This window comes from Elephantulus edwardii, unplaced genomic scaffold (assembly GCF_000299155.1).
Source record: "Elephantulus edwardii isolate Elephantulus edwardi_28Jun2011 unplaced genomic scaffold, EleEdw1.0 scaffold00096, whole genome shotgun sequence".
Classification (NCBI taxonomy): Eukaryota; Metazoa; Chordata; class Mammalia; order Macroscelidea; family Macroscelididae; genus Elephantulus; species Elephantulus edwardii.
Window position 1 is genome coordinate 8,045,399 of NW_006399846.1, and position 25,806 is coordinate 8,071,204.

The following is a 25,806-nucleotide window of genomic DNA, read 5'->3' on the forward strand; positions in this document are numbered from 1 at the left end:
CATAGGGTCGCTATGAGTCGAAAACGACTCGACGGCACATAACAACAACAACAACAACCCTAGCTAATTTTACTATGCAAGCCTTCTAATCCTGGGCTTGAAAAGGCGGTGTGTCACTGCCTCCTCAGAACATCACAGTCAGTTTCGGCTCACAGCCCATTTTCACGCTGTTTTTCCTGTAAGGAATGTTGGCAGAGTCTGATTCCACCATTGTCTAGAGGGTGGGGGAGATGGGAAAGACTGTAATTTATTAAGTACATATTAAAATTCTGGCACTGTGACCAGGTGTTTTATATGCACAGGGTAGCTAAAGCAATGTGGATATTTATGGGGATAACAATACAGGGACACAGAGCTCTTCTAAGCTGGTTGAGTTTGTTCTCCTGAAGAAATAAGACATACAATACAGACTCTAGCTTCTCTCCAAGGGGCATCAGCCTGATCTCTTTCCAACAGAGGATTCATATTCCCTTGACATGTACTCCCAGGTGACTTTGGGGACTAGCTCTCCAGACCCCCCTGGTCTACCACTTACTTGAGCCCTGCTCAAAATCAGAGTTAGAAAAACCACCAGAGTTACAGAGTCTTTGATCACCATCTCTCCAACCATCCTCTTGGCACTAAGACCTCACAAATACCTAGAACTGATGGACTTCGAGGGCTTCCAATATTCTTTCCCCTCATATTTCTGTCTGGGGCCCGCTTCCAGAAATGTAAAAGCTTGTTTTGTATGACTCCAAAAGAAGAGAAGAGGAAACAGGTTTGGACTGTGCTTAAAAATGTAATTAGCACCGTATTTTAGCAACATTCTGACAATAATTGCTTCCCAACAATGCTGAGAAATCTGCAGTGCAGACTCCCTGGTGCCACTGTCAGAGTGAGTGATACTGAAGCCCCCGTGTTCCCTGGAAGTAGAGGTTGCAGGAGCTGATCTGTTCCAAAGCTGCCTTTTCTCTTGGAGACCATTCGCAAGGCGGGCATCACAACATAGGTCTAGGCTTGCCTATGATTTACTCTTTTGGGCTGAGGTTTGCCCATATTATCGAGCAATTTCAAGAAAAGGGTGAAATGAGGTGCTGATCCATTGACAGAGCGATTTAGAAATTGACTTTACTTGGGATTGGGCCTATTCACAATCTTCTGTTTGCGGTTCCTTTTACTGACTGTGTGTTTGTAATCCTCATACCCAAGGTAGGGACTTTGAAAAGTGGAATCTGATTGCTCTCGGACACTTCATGCTCATAGTTGCTCCGCTTTCATAGACACTGGTAATGAAACCATTAGTGTGTTTGTTTTTAGCAATTAAACTATTTTCCTTTTTATCTTTCTTTTTGAGGGAGAGGAGGGGTTTTTATAGAGACTACCTGTCTCCATTTTTTAAGGCTGAGTTAAGATCAGTTGTTGTGTATGAGGTTCCTGTGGACACTGACCTTGCTGCAGACCCAGGTCAAAGACAGAGACTGGGATTCGACCCAGGGACCAGTGCACATGGAAACCCAAACCTGAGCTTGTTAAGAGCAGGTGCCTGACTTTAGTCCAGGCTAAGCTCAGGCAACTTTATAAACTCAAGCTTAAATTTGGGCATCACTGTTTCGCTTCACTAAGTGGTTATCTTAGAGTTGCAAATAAGACCCACCTTGTTATCTCAGTGGGTTTTCTTACCTGCATGTTTCTCTTCCATGTAGTAATATTTATCAGAGTAGAAAAGCTGGCCAACAGGACCAAGGGGAACAAGTCTAGACAACTCTGAGAAAGGATGAAGGGGGACTTGGAAGAAACAGGCTTCAGAGCTCTATCCGCATGCTGTGTATTTCTCTGATGTGACAAATTAAAATCAATGACCACTGAATTGATTCTGATACTTGGGGATCTCATAGGGTTTTCAATGGTTGGTTGTTTGAAGTGGATATTCATGCCTTTCATGTGAAGTACCTCTGGGGAGATTTGACCCTTTTGGTTAGCAAAGGCTCAAAATCCAAGAGTCAGACTGTCCAGGAATGGTGAATGAAGCCTCCCCTCCTCACAGCTGGAAGTCATACTCAATTCTGGAGCCCTCTTAACTACATATAGAGGTCCATCTGAGGTTTCCATTTATTATTGTTTCCTTGTTCTCTAGTCTTTCTAAGTGAAGAGAAAGCCCAATTTGGCTTCAGAGTACAGATTCTCCACCCAGACCCCAGGAAAAGCCCCAGTCCCCAGGTTCGCCGTGCCTACTCACGCCAGCCTGGCCCCGCAGTTTTCTCCCTCGATGTCACCTCCAGCCACGTTTTCCGTGTTGACGGACTCTGTCTCACTTGTGGGCATGCTCACTGCAAGAGTTAAAGGAATGAAGAACAAGGTGTTGAGAGTGGGAGGAAAAAAGAAACAGAAGAGAGGTAGTTCACTACATACTTCATCCCAAGGCTGAATGCTGACAGAGAGGAGGACCTGGCAACACCTGATTGCTGAGTCAGGGGCTGCTACGTGAACAGGCTGAGGCCCTGGCCAAGCTGAGGGATTCCCTTGACTCAGATGTGTACTCCTTGTCTAGGGTAACTTTTGTTGCCAAGACACTGAAACTAGTAGAAATGTGAGAGATCACCTAGTGATAAGATAATTTTACCTTTAGGAATCATCCTGAAAAACTGACCATGGGCTCCTAGTCTCTGCCCTATGCCCGATGTGTGTAGGAAAGTAGATACAGCTCAGAGCTGTGGAAGCTTGGCATCTGAATCCATTGCTTGTCATACAATGATTTGATTCTTTTCTATTCTTCCCACTCACTAATTCTATGAAGCTCAATGCTCAAATTTAGAGTTCAATTGTTTTGTAGAAAGGGCATCCTTGCTATTTGCATCAACTTCCAGGTATATTTGGAGGATTGAATTCTTTTTTCTGTTGTACATGGTAAGTTCTGATTTTTCATATCCAGGAACCTATCTGAACTAGAGAGAACTTAAAATAACTGCCCTTTTCCAGAAATATGAAACTAGCTGCCACCCAGGGTGGAGAAACCCATGTGTGAAAGTCATAAAATGAAATCTCTATGTGTTCTGTTGAAAGTATTCAGGAAATTTCTCTACCTTCTAACAATCCTGATGCTTCTGTCTCAACACAACTCAAGGCTGACTTGGGTATAATCATCTAACTCTACTAGAAGGATAGATGGCATAGTGTGTTACATGTTGAGCTACTAATTGAAGGATTGGCAGTTCAAATCCACCAGCTGCTCTGTGGGAGAGAGACTGGAAGCCTCTTCTTGTAAACATTTCCAGCCTCAGAAACCCAAATGAAGGGTTACTGTGAATCGGAATTGACACCACAGCAGTGGATTTGGTTTGGGGTTAACTCCATTAGAGGCAGCCTATCCAGTCAATACTGGACTTCTTTCCAAGTGGGTTGGCTTTCTACAGCACTAGGAATTTTCCAGCTTAGAACCCAGCTCAGTAGCTTCTAAGGAGTAATTTATTTTATTATTTGTTCCTTTTCTAAAGAAAAATTTAATTCAAGAAAATTCTTCTTTACATTGTTTGTCCTTTCATTTAACATGACACAATAATAAGCTCCTTAGCTTTGTTCTTTATAATGGTCACCACATTGCTGATCATGGCTCAGTTCTTCTTCCAGAACAGAACTCTTCATCTAGTGATGGAAACCACTGGAACAAAGCAGCTACAGACTTTCTAAACAGCAAGGTGAAACATCAGGTGATGTGGGATTAGGTAGCAAGTCCCCATTGGGTTGCTTCAGTCCAGGAATGGCTTTATTGGGTATATGAATAATGTTGATGAACACGGATTTTCCATTTCTTTTTCTTTTAGGTAGATGGGTGACATGGAACATATAAAATGGAAAACCCAGAACTTACCATATGCATGGCTTCAATGCAAGGGAAATTTCTCAACCTAGTACTCCTTTCACTAAGACAGAGTGAAAAAATCTTGACATTTCACAAAAGTTTAAAGCTGGATGGAAATCATTAGAAATCATTCAGCTCTAACTTGTCCTCTTCATCTCAAAAGGAGAGGAAAGGGAGGCCTAGAGAATGGCTGTGATGCCCAGCACGCAGGACTGAGGCTGGAGCTCAAGTGTCACGGCTCCCATGCACCATTGTCATCTTGATTGCTCCAGTGTTGGCCAACTTCCTATTTCACACTCTAGGACAAAAAAAAGCTAACTGTGGTTTTTGTGGAAGGTAGTAAATAGCAAAATGGTAATGTGGAATTGATAGCATTTACCCTCATTTCATTGTCCAGAGTTTGAGGGTGCTGGTAAGAGAGATAGACCTTCGCAATGGCTTCTGGACAAGCCTGGGAAGATAGAGCTCTAGAGCCTGCCAGGGCTCTGCGAGTACTCCACATGAAAGACATCTTAAAATGGGATAGCCTTCAGTCTTTCAATGGGTTCGAGCATGTCAGAGATTGTGAGGATGGCACAGAATAGGACAGGGTTCAGATCTGTTCTTCAAAGGGTTACTATGGGTCATACACAACTCAGTGGCATCTAACAACAACAAGTCAGTCTTTCAACCTACCTATCTCCATCCAGCCATTTCTGACCTAAGTGCCCTTTAACTCTCCAGGCTTTATTGTTTGAAGGGCCGAGCAGTGTATAAAAAGTTATCTGCTTTGGGAGCACTTTGCTCTTGGAAAGCCCATTGTGTGTGAATGAAGTGGCATGTGGGTGGTGGTACCATATCTGGAAGGCCCAGCACAGTAGGAGTGATCAAGCCAGGACCCTATTCTATTCTAAGTCAAGGCACTACCTGGAAAAAGTACCAAGCTTGCATTCATAGTGGTATCCCTCCTGGTTGGCACTTTTCTAGGGAAGGATGCCAGCAAGGAATAGTTGTTGCTGCTTGTCAAGGCTGGATGACTTTCTCTATGTCAAGAGGTTATAAGACAGTGGTTTTGAGGGGAGCAGGTTACCACCCCCTCACAAAATACACATACATACAAACAAATACACATACATGTGCACATACTTGGGACCACTGTATCACAAATCATCAAGAGAAACACCCTCCCGTCCAGTCTGCTGTGTACCAACACACATTAACACACAGAGAGCACAGGGGAACATTACCATGGGTTTCTGTGGAGTGACTAAACCAAGCAAACTTCCCTTTCTTCTTATTAATCAAGCCCGCCGGAGTGCCTCCTTTCACAGACAAGATGGTCAGTGTCAAGAACCAGGAACAAGACATCAATAGAGAGCATGCAGTCAGCCACGGGCAAAAGAAAGAAACAAGGAACTCAGCTTTCACATAGAACATCCATTTTCATCTCCGAAAATAAACAACAAAAAACTTTTAAAACAATAAACCAAAAGTATATAAGAAAAAAAAATAGAACCAAAACCCCAAGATCACATAAATTAACAACATAAAAGGGATGATGAATCCTGGAAGGAACCGCTCCAGCAGAGGCTCCTGTTCACATTGGTTTCTCTACATTGAGAAAGGGGTCTTCGTAGGAGGGAGACATCACTCTCCCCTGATTAAGCTTTAGGGTGGTGCTCCTATGAGAAATCCAAATGGGATAAATGCCAAGTAAAATGGTAGCCTTGATGTCCCCTTCACTGCAACCTAATGGTCAGGAAACTTGCCTCTTTCCACACATGGGACAATATTGCAAGACTTCAAGTGTAGTGGAGCCAAGGACTCCCTCACCATAAAGATGGTGTCATCTCCAAGTGGGGGAAAAAAATTCATTTAATTTTTTGCTTCTCTGAAGACTAAATCATCAATTCCATTCAGTAAAGACTCATCAAACATCTTGGGCTTGATCACATCCAAAACACGTGTGAACCTTTTTTTAGTCAGTTTAACAGTGCAACAAAGTCATTATTGTTTGTCAATGGACGTCCTTCCCCCACCCACGGTTTTATTTGATTTTTCTCAAGATGACATTTTATTGTTCTTAGTCTTTGGGACTTCTATTGAAACTCTTTTGTGGAAAAAAAATTCAAAGAAAATCCAGGAAATGCCAAATTTTATATAAATTGTAAATGATTTATAAGAATGTTCACCAAAGGGTTGGAGGTTTGAGTGCACCCAGAAAAGCTTATGATCAGTTTCCAAAACTTGGTCAGTGAAAATTTATGGAACACATTCTACTTCAACACACATGAGCATTCTTGAGTTGGGACTGACTGGACAACAGATTTTACTGGTTATTCCTATTTTAAAATTATCTTTACAAAGGGAATAGATTCAAAATTTGTGGATTTTCTTTCAAAGATGATATCCAAAAGTACACGTGTTTTTCGGGGATCAAGGCTGTCAGTCCAAAAAGCCAAAAGTTTAGTTCATTTAAGGGAATCTAGATAATTAAGAAAATTTGGTTTATTTTAGTAATTTTTCCATCCATTTACAGATTATAGATTATAACTGAACCTATGAAGAATGTGCAAAAGTAGAATTTATTGGATTTTTGAGGAGATTTATCTGTAAGAGAGAACAACTCTCTCAACTTCTGTTGGTTTTGGTCTACAACTGGAGAAGAGTGTGTTAGTGCAAATGCTGATCTTGTGTGTTCTCAAGTCAGTTACAACTCATAATGACCTTAAAGACAGAGTAGAAATACCCCATAGGGCTTCCCTTTTGGTTGGCAGCAGAGAACTTAACTTTGTGTAGCCAGAGCTCCCTGGTGAGAGTGTAAGGACCCTAATCACTTCAAGGAAAAGGGGGGAAGTTCTGCAAAGGGCTTGGGTGTCAAAAGACTTCAGCCTTTTCAGGAAGAGAGGAGTTCCCTCCTTTGGCAGAAGTAACACAAGCTGTGCCTCTGTCAGGCCACTGGGAGGCTGCTGGGACGAGTGGTAAACATGAGTGTCTGGAAGTGAGAAATCTGTCACCATGCATGAAGGCAAGCACATGCTTGGAAGAGGAATAGTCAGGTGGCCCTACCAATTCTCGGAAAGAGCTTCTGGGGAAGGTCAAACCAAGTAGATTGTTCTTTATTTTAGCCTCTTGCCCTGAAATCGAGAACATTTTCAACAGACTTCTTCAACTTTGCTTGTTATTGAGAATTTGAAGACTGGTTCACAGTAGAGAAGAGTCAGGCTTATTTTTAACCTGTATAAAGGCTCATGTCCCAAATCACCATCATCTTTAAAATACATAGCATTGACTAAATATAAGCTTAACTATCAGTATCATCTTTCCCCCTCTTCTTGAAAAGACTATATGAGAAAAGAAAAATTGCACTGGGAGTAAGAACTGAAATGAACGACCTGGTTTAAGATTTCCATCTAAAGAAAGCTATGCCTATTTAGAATGATAAAACAGTCACTAAAGAGAGCATCCTGTAATGACTTGCCTTTTACTTGATGTGTAAAGGAGCTTCTAAGGTTCTGACTGCTCAAGCCATTTTTCTGAGTGCCTAAGAGCCCTGTGTAAAGACGGAGAACCCAGCACATCGAAACCTTTTCTACAGGAACATTTCTCAGCTTTCGTCCCACTATCTAATACTGGCCCATCATGTTCATTTTCAGAGATAACTATGTAATAATTATAAAAACAGTGGACATAAAGATCTTAATAAAAACATGGAAATGTAACGCATAACTGAATTTGACCAGGGCAAGCCTTTCATGAGTGTAGAGCTGACAGGCGTCTGCGTGGGAAGTGATTTGAGGCGCACTTAAACCATCTCCTTTGACAGCTGAAGATGATCTTCATTAGCTCACTCTTTTGGGCCAAGCTATATATTGAAAGGTTTCTTGATCTAATGAAGATATCGTACCTGTTAGTAGCAGTACATTAACATACTAGTGCCTATTAATTTGTGAGAGCTTATCCCATAAGGACTTACCGCTTCAGAGAATGAAGCAGGTAAAGATGCAATTTTTGTTCCTATTACTAAGAGATTAGATGGCAATATCTTAGCTGATTGTTCGAGTAACTTAGTGCCCTGGAGAAATGAATGTGACTTCCTTCTTGGAAATGGAATACTTAAACTGTTTAACGTCTCAGAATTGTAAATGCTGGGTCCTCATTATGAATGAGGCAGAAAGCCTGATCCCAAGTTGCTGGGAAACTGAGACAGAGAGATGGCAAAGAACTGAAGTGATTTAGATCACTTTTTTCCTAAAAGTAGCTCATTCAATGCTCTTAAATGGGAAATTTGATCATATGTTCATTTGCAGGCAATGTAATACATCCTTCATAGGATAGAGTATGCTCTGCTGAAAGGGTTTAGGATAGAGTGTGCTGGAGAGAAAATTAGTTTTCTGACTTTCTCTCTTCACGGTTACCAAATATTGTAAAATGGATGTCTCTGGGTCCTTCTAGCTCACAGCTTTTGCTGAGACAATTCCAGAAGAAAACGAGATTATAGTGCAATACTAATTAACACACACGACTGCAGCTGACACATGACAATTGTACATTTAGTAATATAACCAATGGCTACACTGAGACATATGGACCTCATCTTATTAACATCTGATCACATCTTTGAAATTAATCTTTTCTGCTCCCAAAACATCTACTCGTGGTGGCTATCCTTGCTTTGAACGTGCTTTGTGGGATGATTTCTGTGCCTAAAAAAAGAGGTGCACACCTTTTGGCTAAGAGTGATGAGTGTCTTCCCTGACCCGCATGGAGAACAGTTATGTGGATGCTGAGAGGATTCAAAGTCATCTCAAATGCTAGACACTCTACCGAAACTGGATCTTAGATGAATCATGCTGGAGGAGGGTCACCAGATCTAAGACCGTGAAGATTGGTATCCTTGGTACCTTTGGGTTTGCAGATTCTCTGAGGGCTTATCCACTGAAATTTGGGCACCAGCTGATGCCCTGCAAGTCTGGCTGCACAGGCCAACTGCCAGCCTTTCTCTGGCTATGCTCAATGGAAAGCAAGTAGGTTCACAGCATTGTAGCATCACTTTTCCCCTACAGGAAGACAACTCTTTACAAAACTAACAATCATCCTCCGTCAGCTCTTTAAAAAGCTTAACACAAATCTCCAAGTGGTGAATCTGTTGCAGGCTGTACCAGTGTGTCAGTGTTCATGCTTTCCTTAAAGAAATCGATCTCATTTAGCCATGATGATGCAAATGAGTTACAATATGTATGCTGATACATATGAAATCCACTCACGTGGATAGAAACTGGTTATAGAAGGGCCTCTGGAAAAGTTCTGAGAGCCAGAGAAAAATCTTAGTTACAGTAAAAAAAAAAAAGGGGGGGGGTGAGACACAAAGGTTACAAAGCAGTAAATGCACAAGAGAGACCGTAAAGCAAGTCTTCGCTGGTTCTCCTTCCTTTCCTCCCTGCTCCCTCTCTCCTTTCCTTCTTGTTTCTTTCTATCAAGGCGCAGTGATTCATGCTTCATTCCTACTGGCCTGTGTTCACTATAAAAGGCGTATCAAGTGAGAAGGGGAACATTGGTTCTTCAGCCCCCCAGGAGAGAGATGCGGAGAAGAACCATCCACATAGAAAATGTCTGGCCCTGGTCTTTGAGGCATTCTCAAGATCTTTTTATGCATAATGACTGAATGAGTGGCACTGGAACAAGAGTCCACATAAGGGAACTCTGCATGAACTTGGGATGAGATGGAGAAATATGTGACATTCTGAAATCTCTGACGTCACCTCAAACAGCTTTGACATTGTCGCAGGGATGGATGGGGCCCTGCGAGATTCTGACTGTTACCAGCATGGTCTGACCTCCCTGAGATTTACTAAGAGAAATGCTCTGTCTTTATCATGAAACTAGCTTGAAGTCTGTTATCCAAGGTCAGAAAACTCATCAGCTGCTGTCAATCTTTTACCTCCTCCTTTGGAAGAGGGCTGTGGTGTCAGAGGCCAGCAGCCCAGGAAAGAACGGGGGGTGTTGAAAGCCCAAGGAGCTGAAGGCATTTATTTCTCTCTCAGTCTCAACCTCTCTGGGGCTGCAGGTGCCATATGGACCTAGTCGACCGAGTCCCGGTCAGCCAGACTGCTGGGCCCCCACTTCGCAGGCTTGAGTTGTACACCAGGCTGGAATGGAAGAACTTACTTGGCCATTTGTTTGGCCAGATGCCCATTTTATTGATTTTTGCAGGTAAATGGTTATAATTCGTGTTCATTTTCTCAAAGTGCTCATCAAAGTTATGGCTAACAAGCAAAAGGATTCCCAATTTCCTCCTTGGCTGACTGGCTTGAATCTGACTCCATCCTTCCTATTTCGTGTTAACTGTCACAGAAAGTCTCTGCCTTACGCTGCATTCCTCACTGTCCTTTGAATGATTGAACATGCCTTTTTTATTCCAACTTCTGGGATGTGTATATGCACAAGTGTGTATACACACACACACACATGCACAGATTGTGTGTGTTTATATATAATAATACTTCCAGGTATGCATGCCCACATACATAAATAGGTATATGTGTACACACATATAAAATGCATGTACTTATGTAAATATACATACATATACATATGGACAGATTGGTATATATGTATACATATATACAGATGTATGTGTGTGTATATATGTATGTCTGCACACATGTACAAATACAAATGTATATGTATATATACATATATGGAACATAAATATATAGATATACATATAGAAATACGTGTGTGTATGTATATATGTATGTATATGGCTGTACCTCAATCGGGCATCATATATCAATAATAAAACAATCATATATTATGTCATATTTTTGCAAACACAGTTCTATTGGAGTTCAGCCAGGCCTATTTTGTGCATGTGTTATCTATATAGCTGCTTCAGAAGCAACAACAAATGTGAACAGCTTCATTAGACTCTACGTGACTTGCAAAGCCTAAAATATCTGCTGTCTGGCCCTTTTCAGAAGAATTTTGCCAAGCCTTAGTCCATTCAAACTGCACCCATTCCTAAAGGCTCATTTCTAGACTTGCCTCCTTGGTGAAGGCCTGAAGGACCACCCCACATTATCCAATGAGTCCCCGCCTTTGTGCTCCTTGAACACTGGGGTCTGTGAAGACTTCAAATAAAATAAACTGGATACAAGTTTTAGGCTCACCATCTCCTGGCCAAGTGAAAGGTGTTGTTGTTGTGGTGCACCCTCGAGTCAGAACTGTCTCATAGTTGACTCTCAAGCAGGTTTTCAAAGCAGTTAATAGCATGTGAGGAGATTGCCCATCCTCCTCCTGAGGAATCCCTGGTGGGTTTGAACCACATGCCTTTGGGATTGCAGTGCATTTTCTTACCACTAGATCATCAGGACAGGGGGTAGGCCAATTATTTAACTCTTAAATATTAGAAGTAAATTATTAACCATGAATGAATGAAAATCCAACTTTTCTGTAAATTTTTCTTAAAATCACAATTAAAAGAAAAAATGTTTAAAAAAGTAAATTATTTAACCTTCTTTCAACCCATGCTTCTCCATCTTTATAAAGTGATCAGTGATAACATTTATTTTAAGAACTTCCATGAAGTATTAAGTGAAGTGGTATTTGTAAAAGAATTGTCTAAAGTGTGATAAATACTTGCTAAAAAAAAGCTCTGGTGGCCTAGTGGTAACAATCTGTGCTGCAATCCTGAAGGCACGCTGTTCGAATCTGCAAGCTGCTCCATGGGAGGACAGTGGGCAATCTGAGTGAATAAGTGCCTCAGAAAACCCGCCAGGTCAGCTATGGGTCAATTCTGACTCAATGGTTCACAACAACAACAAATATTAACAGCTATTTTTCTTATAGGTTATTTAACAAACACTAGATTTGTTTTCGGGACTAAATAAGAACTTCTCAACGTCAAAGATTTTGATCTTTAGGGGAGCTCTGGTGGCCTAGTGGCAAGGAGCTGCAACTACAATCCCTGAGGCGCACGGTTCGAATCCACCAGATGCTCTGCGGGGAAAGGAGGGACAATCTCCTCCTGTACCTGTCAGATCTGATTTGATGGTACACTCACACAAAAATTAAAAAAAAAAAAAATTTGATCTTTGATAAAATTATTTCTTGGATAATTGGTTGCTGTCTGGTCAATTCCAACTCCAAGTATGTTAGAGTAGAACTGTGCTCCCCAGGGTTTTCAAAGGCTCATTGCTTAGAAGTAGGTCATCTGATCTTTCTTCCAAGCAACTTCAAGTGGATTTGAACTGCCAACATTTGGGTTAGCAGCTGAGTATGTTGACCTTTGGCTCCATCCAAGGACTCCTTGTGCTGTGCTTCTAAGGGACTATAACATTTTTTTATCTTCCTGGAGTTGTAAGGACACACCCTATATGCTGATTATCTTGATGTGTTTTTGAGAACCATTCTTCACCACGCCCTGCACCTCAGGAGGTTGAACCTTGTAATCAACAGCAATGAGCTTCCTACTGTTGTTGTTGCTGTTATGTGCATCTAGTCCCTTGGGACTCATAGTGACCCCATGTACAACAGCCCTAAATCCTGCTCTATCCTGTGCCAATTGCACTGACTCTGACACATCCATTCCAATTACCCCAGTCACTGCATCAATCAACCTCGAGCACCAGGTGGATGCTGGTAGATGGGCCTGAGAAGATAAAGGCAGATAAAATGCCTGACTCCTGCATTTGGGGTGGGTGTGGATAGGCTGCAGCTTGAGTGCTAGGGGTCCTTTCTGTTACCTGCTGCTTCACCTTGACCCTTCAGATCTGCCATGGTCACTGCTTCCCACGGCTGTTACCCCCAGTGTGCACACTATTCCTAACTGAGCTCCCTGCAGCTTTATTGAATTCACTCTAACTCACCCAGTAAGAGTGCTATCATTTCCCCCTTCAGTAGCCTGTAAAATACATCTCTGTGATATGTTTCCATTGAAAGGCAAAGGATTTGCTCCAAAAGTCCAACAAGAGAGCTAGTAAATATCTGGCAGGGAATGACTCGCCTTGAGTCCAGGGCTTTTCTTTCTGCATCAGGCAACCTCCACAGTTACTCTCCTCAAACACATACTTATAGGTTGACCTACTGATAAGGACTGGGATGGGGGCTACTACCAGGGGAATGGTGTTAGCTCTATGGCAGGATGGAACCAAACATTCTGATGTGTTTATTGCCTCAGGGAGGCTCTGCTGGAAGGAATTACTGTTTGTTTTATCTGATTTCATTTTCTCTTATGGGAAAAAGAAGTCAGAAAGATATTCTTTCCTTACTTCTTTCCCACAGTATGCTAGATCAACTACATGGTCACCTTGGTCCCAACTGGTAGATGAGAAATCCCATCTGATCTCCTTGCTCAGCTCTGAATACTCCCAGCACTGAGAGTTAGGAAATGGCAAGGTCAGCCTTTGTCTTGGCCCTGACCTCAGATAGCTCGGAACCCTTGGAAAGTCACATGAACACCTTGGGTCTCATTTCTTCACCTAAGACATGAATAAATGGAACCAGAAAATGAACTAAGGGTCTCTTCTAAGGGGAATAAAGGCAAGGAATGAGAGAGGAAAACACCTGAGATGGTAGGAATGAGGAGGAAAGAGATTGTGAGAAAGGAAAAATAAAAAAAAAATTTAAAAAAAGAAAGAAAACAAAACAGCACCCAGGCCAAGCCAGCCTTCTGGGCTGAAACGCCTCTGAGAAAGGTGCTGCCAGCTTCCAGAACTTTCTCAGTAGCTTCCTTCCAGCCCTGGCCCAGCTTGGTTTCCTCAGAGAAGCAATTAAGACCAAGTTGATTTTAAACCATCAGAAAGTAAATATAAAACAGGATTAAATATTAAGAAGCCAAACAAAGTGGCCTTATTAAAAAGGCACAATATAAGCATGATGTGCCATCATAATAATTATTATTACTGCTATAAACTGGAAGGAGGCATAAAAGCCTGCCCTTGATCTGGAGCCATTAGCCAAAGAAGAACACCAGGGTCGTTGTGCTCTCAGTAGGCCATAAACCTCCCGTGCTACCAGGCAGAACATTTATCTCCACCATTATGGCACCACTGAGGTGAGCCACCTCCGTTATTACTAGGAGTGACTGTGGGGAGGGGCAGTGGCACGAGGAGGCAGGGGAAGGGAGCTCAGCTGCATAAATGAACTTCTGAACTTTGGCCTGCAACCTTGTCCTTTGCCACTTCTGCCCCATGTCATTGTTCTTGTTATGTGCTATTGAGTTGCCAATCCTATCCCGAGCCAATCTCATCAGCTCCGACAGACCTAATCCCATTTCTGCAGTCACTAAGCCAACCTCTCTTATCCTGGGCCTTCCTCTCCTGAGCTGTCACTCTACCCTTCCAAGCATGATGTCCTTCTCCAAGGACTTGTCCCTCCGGGCCACATGCCCAAAGTATGTGAGATGGAGCTTCAGAATCCTTGGCTCCAGGGAGCAGCCTGGCTTCATCCTCTCCAGAAAAAACTTGTTTCTCCTGGCAGTCCAAGGTATGTTCGAGACTCTTCTCCAGCACCTCAACTCACAGGCATTGATCCTTCTTTATTATCCTTAGTTATCATCGAGTCTGTGATGCATAGCAAGTAACTGAAGACCATGGCCTGGGTGAGGTGTACCTTAATCTCCAGACTGACATAATTTCTCTTTAGAGATTTAGAGAGGCCTGGCAACAGATTTTCTCAATGCAATTTGTCTTTTGCATTGTCAAGAGTGTTGATTGTGGAACCAAGCAAGCTGAAGTTATCAACAATCTCAGTCTCTTCTCTATCACGAAGTTGCCAATTGGCACAGTAGTGAGAATCTTTGTTCATTAGGTTTTAGAGACTATAAATCTTAACAGAAGTACATCTTTCTCACATAGAGCTCCTTATGGATTTGAACCAGTAGACTCATGGCCATTTGGTTAGCCAAGCAACATGTTATAATATGAAATACTTGCAGGGTCTTAGAGAGTACAGGAATACGGAAGGTGGGTAACAGGATATCTGACGACACAGAGGAGGGGTGATATAAACAGAGCTCGACTGCAATCATGAAAGGCAACTAGGATCTTCTAGACAGGGATTATGGTGGCCCTTCTCTATGGGATTCATCAGGAAATCTAATTTGTTTAGGCTAAAAAGAACTTTTACATAGGGAGAGGACACTGTTTTAAAACCAAGTCATTTCTTCAAAGCTAATAACTAATACAATCTAGGATTTAGGTGGTAGAAAAAGCAAAGGGTCAGAGAATGACATGAACTCCCATCCCCTCTAACCCAGCCCAGTGATGTCTACTATCATTTCTCCATTTGAAGGCCTTGTCTCTTCCGAGTGGGAATACTTTTGGGATGCATCATGGTAATTGCTGTCATTTCTGTGTTAATGATAATAGTGGTTTGGTTTTTTTTTTTTTTTCATTTACTATACGCTAGCTCGCAATCACTTGTTATGCATCAGAGAGTTGGACAATGACCAAGGAGGAGAGAAGGAGAATTGATGCCTTTGAGCTGTGGGGCTGGAGAAGAGTATTGAGAATACCATGGACTGCTAGGAAAACAAACAGATTTGTCCTGGAAAGGGTTAAGCCGGGTGGTTCCTTGGAGGCAAGGATTCTGAGGCTCCGTCTAACATACTTTGGACATGTTGTGAAGAGAGACAAGTCCTTGGAGAAGGACATCATGCTTGGGAGGGTGGAGGCACAGCACAGGAGGGGAAGGCCCTCTATGAGGTGGATTGATTCAGTGACTGGGATAATTGGGATGGAGTGTCAGAGACAGTGCGATTGGCACAGGACAAAGCAGAGTTTAGGGCTGTTGTACACAGGGTCGCTATGAGTCGCAAGCGACTCGATGGCACATAACAACAACATACGCTAGCTACTGTTCTGCATACTTTATATGCATTATATAATCTTCCCTTCAGAACAAGTCTATGCTGACATTTTGCAATTGAGGTTTTTGAGAATGAAGTAATTTATTCAAAGCAAGCAGCTAATAGAATCTAGGCATCCTGGTGGCACAGTGGTTAAAGTTATCAGCTGTTAACCAAAAGCTTGTTGGTTTGAGCCCACCCAACGACGCTGAGTGAAAAGATCTGATGATATACTCCCATAAAGATTACAGCCTGGGTAACTCCATGGGGCAGTTACCCTCGGTACCTTGGGTTGCTCAGAGTTGGAATAGACTCAAGCTTATATAACAAGATAAAGGATTTGAGCCTGGGTAGACCATATGGTAAGTCTATCTTTTTAGGTATTTATACCCGCATGCCCAGTTTTACTGCATGCTTGACAGATACTGCGTTCTATACAAACTGAGTTTGTGGCAATTCTGCACCAGGCAGGTCTATCCGAGTCATTTTTCCCAACAGTATGTACTCACTTCGTGTCTCTTTGCCACATTTGAGGAAATTCTCACAATACATCTAATCTTTTTAGAATGCGTTTGTACTTAATTGACATAGTGTAAACATACTTTTTTTAGATGCACTGGAAAACCCAAAAAATCATGTGGTTTGATCACAACGTCGACTTTACTCTTTATCTCATAGGCCTGAAACCTAATTCACAGTATCTCCCAGGTATGCCTGTATAATGGATGAGTTTACAAAGTGCTTTCTTAATGATGAGAAGACAATGAGAGAGTGCTGAAGAGGTGCTTGGATCACCAAGAGGTCTGCTGAGACGTGTAGATGGAGGTCACAGGGATGAGCCACTTACTTTATAATCCTGCCCAGGACCTCTTTACCAGCTCTTCTGGACACAGAGGAAGGCACAGAGAGAGTGCCATAGTTAAAGGCATGGGCCATGGAGCTGTGGGTCCTCAATTTTAATCCTGCTCTGCTGCTTTGCACCCATAGGACCTTGGGCAAATTATTTTCCTCTTTTGGGGCTGAGTTTCCCCTGTTTAACCTGACCTGGGTCAAACTAATACTAATCAACACAAAGCAATGCCTGAAAGATAAGCCCCAAGAAAAGAGGGATGCGAGCCTTAAAGCTATTGTCAACAGCAAAGAACAGGGTACAGTTTCAAGAGTCACCCACAATGGGACCTGTAGATTCCGGGCAAGGGAGGGGGCACAGTCACTGAAATGAAGATGCTAATCAGATGATTAATCAGTGATTAACAGATGAGTTCTGAAAGACTACAGCCAGCTCTTCATTTTAGTTTCAAAGAGGGCCAGTGGTTTTTTGGAGAGGCACACAGCTGGTGTAGAGTCCTTTTCCACCAGTAGAGCTACCTTGTTTTCTTATTTGCTATTCACATGATTGTTGCTGCTGTTAAGTGCTATAGAAGTCATATGCGACCCATCCATAGTGATCCTATGAACCAAAGGCTTGAACACAAAACTTTGTCTTTTCTTCAAGTTCATAGAGTTTCTGGAGGCAAGCTTTTCTGGAAGCGGATGCCACTCCTGCTAGAGGGGGAAAAAGCCCATCTTGGTAGGAAAAGCATCATCATACCTGAGCCTAGTCTCTAGGCCCTGTCTGTTCTCTGGAATCCAAAAGTTCCACTGTGGATGAATCTTGGACTTTGTGCCCTGTTCTTGCTGTTTACAATAGCTATAGAACTCATAATTCACTCTGATTCTCTCCCTTTTCTTGCACCCTGTCTTCTTCACAGCTTTCTGTTTGATCCACGAGTTTGACCCAGGTCAGATCTCCTGCAAGGAGGTTCTATCTGGACCCAGCACTGTCTTGAAGGAGTTGGGCATCCACAGAGGGGAAGCCATCTCAAGCATGGGACAATACTTCTTTGGAAGGGTCTCGGCCTTATCTTCCTTTCCAGCATGCAAGTAAATTGCTGCCTTAAATTTCTAGGCCACCTCCATTAATGACATTTATATGAAGTGAGTTGTTTTAGCTCTTAACCCCGTGGTAACTCTTCAGCCCCATAATTTCATGAATGAGTTTATGGGCAGCTGTCAGAACATCAATCAGTTTGCCCCCTTCTGTGGTGAGTCCTTTTCTTTAATTAATCTCCTAACTCTGCCTGCTGGATGCATGTAATTGTTATTTCCTTCCTTCTTGCCCTATCGAGGATTGAGCCCTTGGCCTGTCTTGCTATTTTAATCATCTACATCTTTCATGGAGAGGTTCTTCAGCAGTATTTCTTCACACATTCCTGGGTCCACTGCTATGGACAAAGGACCAGAGGACAATGGCTTATCTTCATCTATCACAGTCAGACCCTGTCAGAACAGAGGTTAAGTGCTCAAGACCTTCTTTAAAGAGAAGCAGAGCTAAAGGTGGAGTTGTGGGGCTGTGAAGGGTCGAGGAATTATGTTCCATGAGAAACAGTTGAAGAAACGGCAAAGATTTTGTCTACAGAATTCAACTCAGAAGACTTCATCACCCTTTTAAATATGTGAAGGATTTTCACATGGAAGAAAGATACCACCAGCCCAGATAGTTTCAGAGGAATGAGAGCTAGGGGAGATAGAGATTTTGCTCAAATGAACAAAACATTTCCCAAATAGCCTGGCTGCCTTGAGAGGTGCTTATTACTGGAAGTTTGCAAGCAAAGCCTGGGTGAGCATTTGCTGGGCTTTAGTAAAGCTTCTTTTGTCTCAGGGGGGGAAAAAAAGAAAGGTCTGAACTCTACCATAAAGGAGAGATCTGGCATTGACTTGGTTATATATTGGGGGCGGGGGAGGGACTGGGTGCAGAGAGAAGAGGTTCTTTAAGCTCATCCTTAATTCTCTTATCTGCCCAGGGAATATCTTCCCTCAGCATCAGGTTTAATTATCTCCTATCATTAGATGTCTCACTCACCACAAAGAATCCTCAGCCTGTTTGCAAGGCCCTTTATAATTTGGTTCCTCTCTATCTATCCAACCTCGTTTTCCATTTCTGTCCAGTGTGTGGCCAGAAGTTTAGGCTCTTAGCGTCTGTCTCCGAAATATACCAGCTCATCTTGGTTTGACATCTTGTGGGGTTGCTGTTGTTACTCAGAGCTGCTGAGTTGACAACAACTTATAGCGACCATATAACCCACAAATCTGAACCTTGCCTTATCTGGCACCCTCTGTCCCACTCTGCTATACATTGGAGCCCATTGTTACAGTCACTATGTCAATCCATCTTTCGAGGGTCTTCCCCTCCTTTTCTGTGTATGATGTCTTTTTCCAGGGACTGGCCCCTCTTAATAATATGACCAAAGAATAGAAGGCAAAGCATTACTATCCTTGCTTCTATGAAGCATTCTGGTTGCACTTTCTCTAAGATGTATTTGTTTGCTCTGATGGCAATCTATGGGACGTTCAGTACTCTTCTTCAATGCTACAGCTCAAGAGCTTAGATTCTCCTGTTCTATTTATTCATTGTCCAACTTTAGGATGCACATCGAATAACTGAAAAGTCTCTGGTTTGAATCAAGCACAGTCTTGAGAAACTATCTTCTTTGCTCTTCACCACTTTGAAGGGGTCCCTTACAGCAGATCTACCCAATGTAATACATCTTTTGATTTCTTGACTGCTGGTTCCAAGAGTGTTCATTGTGGATCCTAGGAGGATGAAATTACTGACAATTTCAATATTTTTTCCTCCATGTATCATGATGTTGCTTATTGGTCCAGAGGTGAAGATTTTCGTTTTCTTGATGTTGTGATATAACCCGGAAGGCTGTAGTCTTTGATTTTCTGCAGTAAGTGTTCCTTCAAATCCTCCTCACTTTCAGTAAGCAAGGTTGTGACATCTGCATAATGCAGGTTGTTAATGAGTCTTCCTCCAATCCTGATGCCATATGCTTCTTTACAAAGGTCAGCATCTTGAATGATTTGCTCAACACAGACTGAACAGGTTTGTAGAAAGGACACAGTCCTGAGGCATAAGTTTCTTGATTATAAATTATGCAGTGTTCCCTTGCTCTGTTCACACAATACCGTCTTGGTCTGGGTTTTGTGCATAGGCACAATTAAGTGTTCTGAAAGTCCTGATCTTCTAAATGTTAGTTATAATTTGTTATGTTCCACACACAGTGTAGCCACTGCCCTTCTGTTTGTGAGGGCTTGCATATGGCTAAGATGCTGAGTAAGTTTCATGATAGAGTAGGAAACAAAGACAATCTACTTCTAAGTCAGCAGTGAAAACTCCGTGGATCATAATGGTCCAATCTCGAACTGATCTTGGTGATGGCACAGGACCTGACAAGGCTTTACTGTATTGTGTACAGTTGCCACGAGTTAGGGACTGCCAAACAGCAGCTAACAACAACAAAATGTACATGGTGTTTGCCTATATCTGGGTCTTTGTCCTGCTGTCTCACCTCCTGGAACCAACTCTTCTTGCCTCCTGGTCCTTCCAGATGCAGAGTCTTCCTATCCTGCAAGTCCTACCGCCCTAGAGCCCTCTTGAACTATACAGTTATTACATTACTTTCTTTTTTGATAAACATATACAGTGTAGATAAATAGATCTCTGTGTATACACACACACACACACACACACACACACACACGAATTGTTTCTGTTTCAAAACTGGTTCAGAAAAGGGGACAGTATTGTTAAAAGTACTCTCATGAAATCATCTCACTTAATCCCTGGTGAGGCTCAGAAATCACCATCTACAACCTATAAATGAAGAAACCAGGCGTCTGATGAGCAGAGCCAAGACAGGCACGTGGAACTTGGTGGTCCTTTGCTCCTCTCACCCATTCCAGCTTCAGTGCTGACACCCTATCAAGGCTGGCAAGGAGAGGCTGAGGCTGTACATGTCCCATGTCCTCCTACTCCATGTCCCTTACTGGCTTTTATCAGCTCAAGTCTGTCTTTTCATTTGCACCACCATTCTCAGAAAGTGGGGAATGTCCTACTGGCTCCAGCTGGCCTGCTCCCTGGGAAGCTAGATAGGAATGGGAGCACACTTTGTGAAGGCACAGGAGCCATTCTGTGAATACTGGCTGTTACTAGGACACATAACTACTTCAGCTCACTTTTCTTTTACCTTCTTCATCCCCATAGAAGGCACAAATGGGCAGCTCTGGGGCAGCCTCAGGGTCAGCATCCACTGCTTCCCTGGAGCTGGCACTAGAATCCATGTTCTGCTCTCTAATCACAAGCTCCATCCTCTCTTGCTATTGCCATAAAGTCTGAGACTTGACAATGGTGGGCAGTGTTTCCCCACTGCCCACAATAGGGGGTGTCTCTAAGCTAAGGTCAGGGAAGGGAAAGCTAGCCTCAGACTTTAATGTAAGAGGCCACTCTTATTATTCTACTGCTTCTCCTTCCAGATTCTTCTCTCATCATTGAATCAGAATCAAAGGCATTATTCAGCCTTCATCCCTCCTCTCTCTTCTTCCTTAATCTTAGAATTCTGCTATAATATCTCAGGAGAGTTGGGCTGGTTGAAGAGACTGTTCTTTCTCTGGAAGAATGAAATGGTTTTTTTAAAACCTAGAGAACTGGAACCAGGGGTCTCTAACAAGCAAAAGGCCTGAAGGCACTGGTGGGAAGTGGGAATGCTAATACACAGAAATTGACTTTAAAAGGGAGGCAGGGACTTGGGTTCAACTGGGCCTCACTGTCTGAGGTCTCTGCTCCCCTCTGTTACCTTTCTCCTTCTGAGTCTCAGATACCACAAGGATTCATGCCATGGGCTCTGTCGCTGTGAGAATCCAGAGGAACGGAAAGGGCACAGAAATTCTGGATTCCGGATGAAGGTGAGCAAAGTCTCTGGGTGGTTCAAACTGCTGTTTGCCTACGAATAAAAAGTTGGTGGTTTGAACCCACCTAGAGCAGACTCAGAAGACAGGCTTGTGCTTCTGCTTCTAATGAAAAGAGACTTTCTGGAAGCTCACAACAACAATATGCTGAGTGGGCTACGGAAAGAAAAAGGCTTTCATGCAAAGAAAGGGAATATGGGTGGTGAGGACAGCAGGATGAGCGTCTTCTGGGGATTCTGTGTAGCTGGAGCACTGGTTTACACCTTGGGCAAAATCACCTAACTACTGCTTCTGCTGTCTGCATTTCATTGATCATCTGGGTTGGGGGAGGGGGCTCAAAAAGTGAGAAGAAAGGATATTTTTCTGTTTTAAGCAGTCAACCCCCTTTTATCAAGTTGATTTTGACTCAAGATGACCCCATATATTACAGAGTATAACTGATGCGTAAGGTTTTCTTGGAGGCAATAGTTTACAGAAGCAGATCACCACGTCTTTCTCCCACAGCACTACCTGAGCCTGAACCACGAATCTACAGGCCAGTGGTCCAGAAAAAGTGATCCTCACCACCCAGGGACTTTTTAGGGAAAACAAGAAAGAGATTGACCTGTTTTGAGACTCGATAATAACATGATGGAGTAAGGCTCCTTGTAGAAGGGAGGGGGCCAAGCCAAGTGCAAAGCTCGGCTCTGAAGCGGAGACAGGGACCACATCTATGATGGTGGGTGGGAAGGAAGACAAGACATGAAGCTGGCAGCGCGGTCTCATGGAACTCTTTATGACAGAGTAAGGAGGGAGTTCCAGGCCCTTCTTCATAACCAACTCATTATGTGCAAAGAGTGCATCATTTAACTGCTCAGACTTGACCTCGGAATTACTGGAAAGACTGAGAAAAGCTGGGAAGTGATCTTAAAGGCACATTTAATGGAAATGTAAGGCAGGAGAGCAAGCAGAGAAGCAATTAGTGCAAGTAATTAACCCTGTGAGGATAATTAACATCACCACCAGAAGGACAATGTTACACCCACAACACCTCAGACCAGTGTGAGGCAGTTAAAGAGCGGCAGGTATCAGCCCAGGAGAGGGAAGAATTTTCTGACGTCTGGAGCTGCACAAAGATGGGTCTTTAGGAGTTCCCACTCCAGGAACGCTCAGGCAGAGGCAGAGTGGCTGTGCTGAGGCGATGCTGTAGAGGGGTTGTGTGAATCGGTGCAGGGAGTTAGAAGATAACAGTGCTTTGCTTCTTTCAAGACAAGGACAGAAGCAGTCAGGAGATTGGCTTTGAGATCGTGCAGATGAGTGTGGGCTTTGAGGAGGTCAGCAGCTTGGTTCTGTGCAGAGGTGGTCTGCAGTTCCCGAGCAGAGGGCTCTTCCTTTCTTGTAGCCCCTGCTGCTCAGGCACAGGTGGGCCTGGGAATGAGAATCTGCTCTCTCTGGTCCAGCCACCAATTACCTCTGCAATATGGGGCTCAAAGAGAAAGACAGTGCTAACTGGGGGCTCTGCAGGATCAGAGTGCTCAAAACTCTCATTGACATTGAATCAGAATGACTCAAAACTGCCCAGTCGGTTTTTAGAGGTTGTAAATTGCACCCCAGAAAAAGATGGTCCATCTTTAGCCCTCAGAGCAGCTAGTGGATTGGAACTAGGAGAGAGGCCCCACCATTGGATTAGCTGCACACCTCTCTTCCCCCTAGGCGTCCAGAGCTCCCTAGGATGCATATGAGAGGCTGTTCATTGGAAAGAGACATCCTGCTTGGACAGATGGAGGACCAGAGAAGGAGAGGAAGACCCTCAATGATTGATAGTGTCTACAACAGTGACCTCAAGTGCACTGGGGATGAGAAAAGATGGTGCAGGACAGGACAGGGTTCAGATCTGTTGTTCATAGGGTCCCCATGAGTTCTTACTCGACAGCACCTCACAGGGATAACGACAGGGATGATCTGACTAGTTATTGTATGTATTAGGAAATTGGGAGCCAGAGAGGGAGGGGCCTTGATCGCAGGACTAAGACAGGCATACCTTGTTTTGTTGGACTTCGCTTGTGTGCTTTACAGATCATGTCTTTTTAAAAACAGGTCTGTGGCAACCTTGCATCCAGCAAGTCCATAGGGGCTCTTCTTTCCATAGCAGGTGCTCACTTAGTGTCTCTGGGCCATATTTTGGTGAGTCTCACAATATTTCTAGCTTTTTCTTGACTCTGTTGCACACTTAGGAGACCACAGCGCAGTGTAAACACAAGCTTATATGTACTGTGTTGTGTACCTTTGAGTCAGAACCGACCCACAGCTGGGTCATTAATCGCATAGGAGATTTCCCAGCCTTCTCCCATGGAGCAGCTGGTGGCCCTGAACTGTGTGCCTTCAGAATTGCTGTGCAGCTTCTTGACTCTAGGCCACCAGAGCTCCTAGGAAATGAAAAACGTTTGTGTGACTCAGTTCATGTGATTATTATATATTAAGATATTTGCTGTTTTGTGGTGGTCTGGAGGACTGAATCCTCCCTATCTCCTTGGTATGCCTGCATTAGGACTGGAACCAAGGACCCACTCTCCTAACTTCCTTTATTAGGTCTTCTTCCTGCCCTATCTGCTCTTTCTGCTACCAGGCCTGATATTTTTGTTTGTTTGTTTGTCATGCTTACCCTCTTCCGACCATGAAAAATTCCCAGGGTAGAAAAAGAAAAGTCAGGCAAACAGGATTATGAATCCTAGCTAAACATATTAGCAAAGCCTTAGGCAAATTATTTGACCCTTCAGTTTTCTTGTCTGAAAATGAAGATAATAATACCAATCTTGGAGAAATAATGCAAGGTTCAAGATACAGTCTAGACAAGGTGCTCCATCATTGAGAGCTATCACTCACTTTCAGTTAGAGCATCCGGTGTGGTGGATGTTTGGATGCTGTGTTTGTCTGTTAGGGAATGCAAAGTCCAAGCCCAAGAGAAGAGCCCCAGGACCACTTGCTTTGCATCTAAAAGGTCATTTGGAGACTTCTCTTCTGTGATGATGTATGTGGTCTCTGGGCCAACCCCTAAGGCTGCCTGTAGTTAACCATGCTCCCTTTGGGGCCAGCGACTTCCTCATTGTCTTCCTCATGGTCATCCTCACCATGAAGTAATGAACAGTAAATTACACATGACGTGGTCTCTGTCCTGGAAACGCTTAGCAGCTTGTGAGAAGACAACTGAAATAAATCTTTTAACTATGATTAATCATGAAAAATACTGAAGTACAATGTTGGGGATACATAAGTGCATTAACCTCCCTTTTGTGCCTCTTTAAATTTTATTTTTAACCATAATGAAACCAAGGTCCTGGCAGAGATTGGGTTCTGCTCTCTTAACCTGCTTTCTCTCCGTGACTGAAGTCTGGGCACCACGGTGATCCATCTGCCTTCCTCCGGCCGCTTCCACAGAAAGCAGATGAATTCATACAGGACAGCCGCTGTAGCTGCAGTGGAAAGATACTTTGCTTCTCTGAACCAGTGACACCAGTTACAGAATGATGTGGATCCTCCGCTCCAGTTTCGTTTTAAATAGATTTTAGTTTAAACACGTTTTTCAATAAGCAACAATTGGGTTAGCCTAATGACGAATGTCATCCCCTACTACTGCCAGAACAACATGCCATTTCCATTACGAGTAATGTTTCCTGGCCGGATTAAGACATGGAAAATAATTTTTGGTCATCAGCAATTCCCTTCAGTTTCACTGATCTGATTAAACCTTGCAACGGAAAGAGGAATTTACAAATTAGACGCTGTTTTCTATTTATTACCAAAATGGTTGCTTTCCACTCTATCTAGGAGATACAGTAGAGATCTCATTAAGTCTCAGCTTGTGGTAACATTGACTCCATAAATCTCCATTGCAGCCAGTGAATGAAATGAGCATTATGCCAAGGACCACGACGTAATGGATGAAATCAAACCTCTGCCCCCTTTGAAGGGAGCTGACCTTTTCAAGCTTTAAGCATATGCAGCTTTCCGGTCCTAAAGCAGCAGCTAGGGATTTATTCTTGGCACTCTCTTAACTGTTTCCTGACTGTCACTCTCGGTTGTCTAGTTGGTCGTTGTGAGGCAGAAACAGAATGAAGACATATTTGACCCTTCACTGGAAGCATGTAAGGGGATGAGTATAGGTAGGCAGAATGAGAAGGAAAACCATTGTGGGGTAGTAGATAGGCTTGTGTTCCCATGTTGTTGTTGTTGTTTTTATGTGCCGTCGAGTCGTTTCCGACTCAAAACGACCCTATGCACAACAGCCCTAAACCCTGCTCTATCCTGTGGCAACCGCACTGCCTCTGACACACCCATCCCGATTACCCCAGTCACCGAATCAATCCATCTC

General features: G+C 43.2%; 1 protein-coding gene across 1 annotated transcript in view; it reads right to left on the reverse strand.

Annotated features, from left to right (window-relative positions):
- The window catches only part of CACNA1C (calcium channel, voltage-dependent, L type, alpha 1C subunit), an 847,113-nt gene that overhangs the window by 231,124 nt on the left and 590,183 nt on the right, over nucleotides 1-25,806 (reverse strand). Inside the window, exon 10 of the mRNA XM_006891374.1 lies at nucleotides 2,219-2,309. Coding sequence (XP_006891436.1) covers nucleotides 2,219-2,309 — 91 coding nt within the window. The remainder of the gene's footprint in view (nucleotides 1-2,218; nucleotides 2,310-25,806) is intronic.